Source organism: Neopsephotus bourkii, unplaced genomic scaffold, assembly GCF_033783945.1.
Source record: "Neopsephotus bourkii isolate Nb327-2 ecotype Australia unplaced genomic scaffold, CSIRO-AGI_Nbou_v1 NB_1760, whole genome shotgun sequence".
Lineage (NCBI taxonomy): Eukaryota > Metazoa > Chordata > Aves > Psittaciformes > Psittacidae > Neopsephotus > Neopsephotus bourkii.
The window spans coordinates 5550491-5559917 of record NW_026902234.1 but is presented as its reverse complement, the minus strand read 5'-3'; the positions used below and the strand labels follow the sequence as shown (position 1 = coordinate 5559917).

Below are 9427 nucleotides of genomic sequence, written 5' to 3'. Positions count from 1 at the left end.
TTTCATTCTAACAAATTTATTTTCTCAATCAGCTCTTACGGAATCACTACTCAAATTAAATTACAATCAAATTATCACATCAAAAGATACCCTTATTACCTAACAACTGTCCATATTTTCATTTCATTTTGATTTGTGCTCGTCTGAAAAAAACACGTAATACAAGATCTGGGGAAAAAATAAATTACCGTTTTGCAGCAGTTCATAGGTATTCTGAATAAAATATTAAAAGAAGTCATTTAATGAAAATATAAAGCAAATTTTTTTTTTTTTTTTTTTTTAGATCAACAACGGATCTAACAATTCTATATTGCCGTCTTTTTGAAAAGTCTGTTTATTAAAACCTACCAAAAACACTGCTTGGAAATGGCAGTATTATATAATCACATCCACAGCACCCATTCAATCAAAGTTGGCAACGGATTTAGGAGAGGAGAAGTTCAGATAAGTGCAGCTGCAGATGCTCAGTCCTTCTAAATCCCTTTATCTGAATCAGTCCAGAAATAAAAAATAAAAATATTAATAAAAAAAATATTAGCAGTGGATTTTTTTTTTTTTATGACTCTTCCATGATGATTGGCAGCCGTCAGGAGCAGGACTTTGACAGCCCTAAATTATTTCCCTTTCTCTCGCTGGTTCCCTTAATTCATGCAAAGTCCTTCTACAGAGCTAGAACTTTAGGGACCAACAACCTCTCCCCCCCCCCTCCCCCCGAGTCTGTCCCTCCCCCCCCTTTTCTCCTCAGGGTCAGTTTTTCGGCGTGAGGGCTTTTATTTCCATATTTTTTGTTCTATAGCTATACCTATATATATAGATAAATATATATATATGTATTTGCTTCCCTATGCAGTCTGCTTGTTTTTAGTGCTGTGTGCATATTTTCTTTTCCTTTTTTTTTTCTTTTCTTTTTTTCCTGGAAAAAAGTGGCCCCTTTCATTTTGCAGAATATATAGATATATAGATATATATGTTTTCAGAGTGGATGTCTGCCTTGCACCAAAATCCAACGGTTTGGCCAAGAAAAACAGGGTGCTGGAATGCAGCAGGCACCCTCTGATTAACCAGATTATTTTGCTTCTGCTTCTCTAATTTTTTTTTCTGATTGCTCCCATTCAAAAAAAAAAAAAAAAACCAAACAAAAAAAACAAAACACAACCAAAACATACAAAAAAAAAAAAAAAAAAGAAAGAAAAAAAAAAAGGAACGAGAGAGAAAGGAGAAAAAAAGTTTCTGTGATTCATAGAAGAGAGCCCTTTTGGGGATAGGGGGAAGAGTGCGGGGAGGGGGGGAGGAGGGGAGAGAAGAGGCGCAGACATCACTGGTGCTCCTCGCTGCGAGAGGGGGATAATTTGGAGAGTGAAAATACAAATAAAAATAATAATAATTAAAAAATAAATTTAAAAAAGAAGCTCGAGCCCACCCCCCCAAGCCCTCTCCCCACAGCCACCCCCCCCGGCACAGCTGCAGTTTTGGTGCATTACGCATCTCCACCCCACTTTCCCAACGCGGTCTGAACGCTCTCGCTCGGATCGACCCTTCTCCACCGCTCCCTATCGGTATCGATCTTATATATATATATATATAGATATAGATGCACGCGTCTATCCATATATATATAAACACAAGCAGTCTGAACGAGCCTGGATCATGTGTGTGTGTGTGTGTGTGTGTGTGCGTGTGTGTGAGTATGTCCGGGTGAGCGGGCGGCTGTGCGCGCCGGTGGCGGTGCCCGTCCCGGCCCCCTCGCCTCCCGGCCCGCCCGCCGGTGCCCCTCACTGCACGCTGGCCTGCAGTCCGTGGTGAGGAGGCGGCGTGTCGGAGTTGACGGTGCCGACCTGGGAGTAGACATCGTCGGGGGTCTGCTGCTGGATCCCCGGGGGGGTCATCCGTTTCTCTTTCTGCCTCCGATTGCAAAACCAAACCCTGACCACCTCCTTCTCCAGCTGCAGGCTGTCCGCTAGGTTCGTAATCTCCTGGGCGGAGGGCTTGGGGCATTTCAGAAAGTGGCTCTCCAAGGCCCCCTTGACACTCACCTCGATGGATGTCCGCTTCTTCCTCTTCCTGCCCTGGGCGGCGATCTTGTCGATGCTGGTGGGGCTGCCCGTGGAGGAGTCGGCTTCCTCCAGCCACTTGTTCAACAAAGGCTTCAGCTTGCACATGTTCTTGAAGCTGAGCTGCAGGGCCTCGAAGCGGCAGATGGTGGTCTGCGAGAAGACGTTGCCGTAGAGGGTGCCCAGCGCCAGCCCCACGTCGGCCTGGGTGAAGCCCAGCTTAATCCGCCGCTGTTTGAACTGCTTGGCGAACTGCTCCAGGTCGTCCGAGGTCGGCGTGTCCTCGTCCGAGTGCGGGTCGTGGCTGTTGACGCCGCCGTGGTGCGGCGGGTGATGGCCGGGGTGCTGGTGGTGATGGTGGTGGTGGTGCCCGGGGTGCTCGCCCAGCTCCGGCGTCTCGCCGCGCACCAGCCCCGGGTGCACCAGGCTCTGCCCGCCGGGGGGGGGACTCAGCATGCCGTTCACCGTGAAGCCCCCGGGCTGCGAGTAGAGGAGCGACTGCTGCTGCTGCTGCCCGCCGGCCATGGAGGGCAGGTGGGCGGCCGCCGCCGCGCCCCAGGCCGCCGGGTGCCCCTGGTGCGGGGGGCCCAGGTGGGGCGGCCGGTGGTGCAGCGCCGCGCCCGAGTGCAGGTCGTCGCGCCCGCCGCTGCCCTTGACGTCGGGCGGCGGCGGCGGCTGCTGGGGGCTGCCTGTCATGCCCACGGGGCTGCCGGACCAAGGCGAGCCCGCTTCGGCGGCGGCGGCGGCAGCGGCGGCGGCGGCGGCGGCGGCGTGGGGCAGGGCTGTCACCCACTGGTGGGCATGGCTCAGCATATGGCCGCCGTTGCTGGCGGCCATGGCGCCCGGCATGAAGTCGCTCTGGACCATCTTGGCCGCCGGGTCGCCGCGGTACCCGCCCGCCACCGAGGTGACGGCCACGCTGCCCGGCTGCATGCCACCGCCGCCGCCGCCGCCGCCGCCCCCCGAGTCCGCGTGGACGATGGAGCCGGCCGCCAGGATGCCGTTGCCGGGGAGGTAGGGGTTAGAGGTGGCCGCGGCCATCCCGCGCCCGCCGCCCGCCGCTCGCCCCCGCCGCGCCGCCGCCGCCGCGCTGCCGCCGGCGGCTGCCGGGCGCCCGCCGCGAGCGCCCTTGCCCGGCGCTGCCGGGGCCGCTGCCGGGGCCGCCGCCCGCGCCGCCGCCGCCGCCGCCTTCCCAGCCTCGCCGAGGCGCCGGGGCGCGGGGTTCACCTGCTAGCGCTCCGCGGCGCGCGGTCCTCCGCCCGTCCGCCCGCCGTCCTGGCTCCGCTCCGCGGCTCCGCGGCCCTTGCAGCCGCCGGCTCTCGCTTCGCCTCGACTTCCTTCTCCTTTTTGTTGTGGTGGGGTTTTTTTTTCTTTAAATCGCTTTCCTCGTCTTTTTTTTTTTTTTTCTCTTTTGCCAAAAACAAGGAGAAATATTTAGCTGTACATCTATTTTTCCTCAGCCGCCCTCTCGCCCGAGTTTGCTGCTCGCAGGGAGGAAACCAAACAAAGGCTAAAAAGCGAAAAAGAAGGGGGGGGGGGATCAAAAAGCCCCCGTGCCTTCTCCCCTCGGCTCCCCTAGGAGTACATCTCCACCTCTCAGCCTTCCCCTCTCAGGGCGAAACTTTTCCTTTTCTTCTTCCTTTAAGGCTTTGTGTGTGGGTATATTTTCCTTTCTTTTTTTTTTTTTTTTTCTTTCCTTTCCCCTCTGTCTCTTTCTCTCTCCGCGTCCTTCTCGCTCTCCTCAGCTCCCCGATCTCCTTTTGCTCTTTTATTCGCAAGTTTTGTTGTTGGTGTCCTAAGAAAACTTCCTGTGATGATGATGGTGGTGATGGTGGTGATGATGCATTTCTCAAAGTTGTGCTGGTGCTGGAGCACTTTGTCCCCTTTGAAACAAGAGTCCCGCCGGAGCCTTCTTGCGAGAGTCACGCTCTGGATAAGACATTTTTTTTTTCCCCTCTCTCTACCTTTCCTTTAGGCAGTTTGTAAAAAAAAAAAAAAAAAAAAAAAAAAAAAAGAAGAGAGAAAAAAGTTGAAATTTCTCGTTACCTCGCGAATTGTTTCTCTCCCTCTCGCGCTCTCTCGCTCTCTCGCTCGGTTTGTTGTTTTGGTTGTTGGTTTGTTGGTTGGTTGATTGTTGGTTGTTGGATTTTTTTTTTTTTTGGTGTTTGTTTTGCTTTTTATTTTAATTCCAGCAGTTGGTCGAGGGAGGAGGCGGAGGAGGAGCGCCTTGCTGGAGAGGTGTGGGTATGTGTGTGTGCATATATGGTATCCTTTATACACTAACTCCAGCCGGGAAGTTGGCTGCCGGGCTGGCAGCGCGCACTGGCGGTGCCGGAGTCCCGCCGCTCGCCTCTCCCCGCCTCCCTCTCCCGGGCCGTGCCCGCGCCCTCCCTCCCTCCTCTTTCCCCTCCTTCCCTCCCCTCTTTTCCCTCCCTCCTTTCCCTCCCGCCGCCTGCACCCCCCGTCCGCCCCGCGCCGCCGCCGCCCGCGCCGCCACCACCCGACCCCGCCGCGAGGAAGCCGGTGGCCTCCGATTGGCTGCCAGCGCCGTGACGGACAGCTCGCCGCCGGCCGCGCGGCCCCCCTTCCGGCCGTTCCGATTGGCTGCCTTTTAATTTAGGCAAAGTGGCGTCGGAGCTGGAAGTTGTGTGTGTGTGTGTGTGTGTGTGTGTGTGTGTGTGTGTGTGTGTGTGTGTGTGTGTGTGTGTGTGTCGTGTCCCCCCACCTTCCCTCCATCCCTTCATCCCTCCCTCCTCCATCCCTCCTCCCTCCATCCACCCCTCCCTGCCCTCCTCCCTCCGCCCCTTAACTCTTCCTGCCCGGCGGACACACGCACCTCAGGGCTCCCTCGCCGCTCCGGCAGCGACGAGCGTGAAGGGAGTGGGAGGGGGCGGAACGCCGCTTATAATTAATAGTAATAATGACTACAACAACAACAATAATAATAACAACGGGGCTGGCCATGGGTAGGAACAGTTTTTGACGGGCACTGCCGTGCACACGCCGTCCACACCCCCCCCCGGCAATGTCGGCACTGACCCCTAAGGCTCCCCTCCCGCCCGCCCTCCACCAGCCTTTGTCTACCCCGCACCCCGGGGTGAGTCCGCCCGGCTGCCCCGTCGGCCGAGGGAGGCGGTGGGCCTGCCCTGCGAGCCGCGATCACTCGCAGGGAGCCAGCCCCGCGGCTTGAACCGCTACGTTATTTCTCGTCCAGCGGAAAGAGTTAAGGGGGGCGGGGGAAGGCGGTGGAAAAGGGGGGAAGGAGGGGGACGGGGGAAGCGGGGGGGGTGTGCGGGAGGGGGAGAGATGCGACCGAGCGGAAACGCCGCGCGGCGGCAACCTCAGTGAACCGCGGAGAAAAAGAAAGTGGCAACAAAAACAAGGGCAAATTGAGCACTCCCCGGGGCCCGCCGCTGCGGGGACACCGCTCGGACGTCCAGGGGACACGGTGCAGTTCGGGGTACCCCCGCCCGTCTGTACACGCGTGGGGAAAACACGCGTGGGGGAAACCGCGCGGAGTGGGTATTGCTGCTATGGGGAGCATGCCCTCCACTTGGCTCCTTTATCCCCTGCCCTGTTCCCCGCCGTGTAACTCGGCCCCGAGAGGCGGCAAGCCCCGGCTCCCCCCCGTCCCCCCGACCCCGCCGGCCCCCGGTGTTGGGAGCTCCCAACGGCCCCGGCTGGCGCTGCCAAAAGTACCGTGGTAGGTAGGTTTAGGAAAGCCATTAAAGTGAAGAGTACGGATCTGAAGGGCACTGGTAACTAAACCCCAAACATAACGATTATATATTTATATATATATAAATATTTTTTTTTTGTTCCCATGCGTCCTCCAAAGGTTTCTTTTTTATATCTAAAAGATCCAACACAGATTTCATTGAATAAATCTGAGATCTCCAGGTGCAGACGTTTGAATAGTCAGTGCCAGAACCCCATGTTTTCCTTTCCAGCCGATTTTGCTTGGATCAGGCTCAAAAACCGAGTGAGTCTCGTGGTTTTGTTTACACTGAATGGGGAGGATAGGAACGGTGCCATGGGGCCGTCTTTCATTAATATACAGTGAGGATTTTGTCTAAATTACTGCTATGAATTTCACAGTACACGCTTTCAAAAGCCGTCTCAGGTGGCCTGATGAAACGTGATAGCGCCTCTGCAAACAGATCTACTTTCTTAATAAAAAAGGAGGGGGGGGGAGAGAGAAATCCCCCCCAAATTAAAAAATAAATAAATAAATGCAAACCCTCATAACGGCGACAACAAAAAATAAAGCTCGATCTGGAGTAATGCCTTTTCTTAAAAAAAAATATAATAAATTAAACCCCCCAAACCAACAACCAAGTTAGTTCCCCAACTCTTCCCACCCCCTCCCTTACAGAGTGAGATTGTTTTGTCTGGAAAAAAATCCAAAGTATAACAAGGGGAGAACAGTTAGTGCTGATTTTCATTTGCATAAATTTTCATATATTTTGGTGAAAATAATAGACTAGTGGAGAGCGGGGCTTAGTGGAGTCAGTGCAAAGGAAAATCTTAACATGGATCGTTTCGCTGGAGTTGAGAACATGCTTTTTCCCCCCTGTCACCTTATTAAAATCAAAAATTAAAAAAAAAAAAAAACCAAAACCAAAACTCTCTCTAAATCCTGGAAGTATGATCGGTAAGTGTTTTACTTTTCTTTCAAAAATCTACTTTTGTTTTCTTTAAACTCTTCTGGATATATATTTTCAAAAGCTTAGGACCAGATAGGGAAACCCATGGCAACTGCCTGGAAGGAAACAGGCTGGAAAAAAAAAAAAAAAAAAAGAGGGAAAGGGAAAAAAAAATAAATCCCACCAGCAACAAAAAGCACCTTAGTGAAATATTACATAAAAAGCATGGATTCATTCCAAAGCTCAAGGCAGCAAAGCAATTCTTCAGCGCTGGAAAGTCTTTCTGGTTACTACTTCACTTTTCTGGGCACTGTTAATTATTGTAACACCAGGGCTCGGGTGGGGAGGGCTGGGGATGGGGGGAAGGAAAGCTCTCGAAAATATGACAGATTTGTAAAGCAGAGGAGAGGCAGAAGTGCGGGATGTTTGCAAACGCTGCTTCTCGGGCGGGGGGGGGAGTCCGGTGCCGGTGCTTGGTGACCCGGGCACCTGCTGCCGGGGCCCGTGCGGAGGGCCGGGAACGGGGCGGGCGTGAAGGCCGGGGAAGGTGCGGAGTGGCGAGTGCACGGAGAGGGTTAATATTGTAACTAGGGAACAGCCGGTTAAGCACAACATCTAGAGCTCTGTAGTGAAAGTCCATCAGAAAGAGTGTAATCAATCAAAACTAACCAGGACATCCCTTCATTTTATTCTCCGAGGAGGCTGGGGCTGGGGGATTACAGACCCGATCTCACTCGGTTTCTCTCTCCTGACAGCTTCGCCTGTCTCTCCGCGTTCCCCGAACCCCGTCTAATTGAGAGGTGTGGGCTAATGATCTGAAACTCTTTTATAGCGTTTGGGTCAGTGTGATAAATAATGTGATAAATAATGTAGGATTAAATTACTAGGCCAGATACCGCTCCTGAAAACTTTACCGAGGCTTAAATGTCCCATTACGTGACTTTCATTTATTTTAATTTTGCCGTGTTATTTGCATAATTTTTTTTCCTACCCCCCCCCCATCCCCTCCGTTGCTGCTCTTTTAGATACACAATGCCTGGTGATCATTGTAATTTCTTAGAATTAGTTACTTCTTTGGAAACGGTCGATAGTCAAATCAATAAAATGGCTTGTAAAACTAGGGAGGTATAGGTTTCAATTGGGGGGGGAGGGGGGGGGAAAGAATCGCTCATTTTCCACTTCTTGTTGACGTGCCCAGCGTCTCTTTTGACTGGGGTTAACTCTGTGTGCTCCATCGGAACAGATGCCGTATAGAGCTGCTCCCTCAAGATCATTTGTTTCCTTGATGGGGGAACATTTCTGAGCAGAACATATTGGTTGCCATAGAGAAAGAAATAAAAGGAAGAACACTAGTCACATTAAGCTATATGTTTGTGCACTGGGCTTTAGATAAAAGGACCTCGGTTCAAGCCAAGGGAGAACGGGGCCAAAGCAGAGCGCCTTAGCTTCACTAAAACTAGCTTCATTTTGGTTTGGACTTTTACGGTTGAAACATGTAAGCTAATTTTTATTGGCTGTCGTTAATTTTATACGCTACGGCTTGCTGAACAAAATCAACTTTCGGAGCGCTACGTCAGGCGACTGACGACCGCCAGGGGGCGCCATGGACGGCCCTCGTCCATCTCAACCTCCCCCCCCCTCCCGGCCCGTCCTGGGAAGGGGAGTAAAGGGGGCAGCTTTGGGTGTCCCCCAGTCCAGGCCTTTGCTCCCCAATTCCCTCCAGGCACCACGGCCGTGGAGAGGAGAGCTCCAAAATTCCCGGGACCGGCAGGACAGTAGCCAAGTGGAGTGTATAGGAGCTGCGGGTGGGGGGACCGGGGTGGGAAAGCAGATGAGGGGGGTTGCTGCCCATTCAAAGGTCGCCTCAAAAGTGTCACGGTTGGTGCGGTGCCTCCAACCGACCCAGGGCCTGCGAAGGAGCGAGAACAGCTCATTAAACACAGGCACGGGCACGGAGAGCCTGAGGTGCCACGCAGGTTTGGCTGGGTTTTTTGTCCACGTAAGGCGCTTAAGCCCCTGAAAGTGCTGTAAAGCAACTCGGGGTGTTTTTACATCATTTAATATTTAATCGCAGTATTAAACATCGAAAAATATTTTTTTTCCTTTCTTTTTCCCTCCCCACCCTCAAATTGGCCACTCCTCCCATGTTTCCCCCCCAGCTTCTCTACCTGTGACTGCCAGCGTCGGCCCCCCCTGTCTCCCGCCCTGCCTGCACCGGCCGCACACCGGGCACACGTTATCGCCGCCCGGGACACTCGCAGACACCAACCTCAACTAAAACGGACACACATAGACGGCGGCCGCAGCTCGGCACCGCTCGGCTCTCTGTCCCTTCCCAAACACGCGTAGACTCAGTCCCTTACCCCAAGCGCCCTCTTCTTTCCTCCGTTTCCCTCCCTAAGTGGCTGCAAGAGGGGGTAGGAAGGAGAAATTTATATTTTCTTGCGGTATTCCTCCCTAAACACGGTACGATGCTGGGCACACGGACAAGCGTGGCTGCAGCATCCCCTAACGCACCTGCAAGGGGGGGAGGGGGAATGTCCCCGGCAGCCCCCGGAGCGGGAGGTGGGAAAAGGTGGCTCCGGGGCTGAGGGGAGAATTGAAACCACTTTGTTCCCCTCCTCTGGAGCCCCAGCAGTTTCCGTCCGACTGGGAAAGTTTTATTCCTTGCCTCCATAAAGGAAAGACCAATTGGAGCCCTGGAAATCGCACAGCCCATAAATATGATAG

At 53.4% G+C, this 9427-nt stretch overlaps 1 protein-coding gene across 1 annotated transcript; it reads right to left on the bottom strand.

Moving 5' to 3' along the window:
• Positions 1-3127, bottom strand: POU3F3 (POU class 3 homeobox 3). Its single transcript, XM_061377696.1, has one exon. The coding sequence runs from the start codon at positions 3090-3092 to the stop codon at positions 1773-1775; it is 1320 nt and encodes a 439-aa protein (XP_061233680.1). The 5' UTR covers positions 3093-3127; the 3' UTR covers positions 1-1772.
• Positions 3128-9427: the final 6300 nt, after the last annotated feature.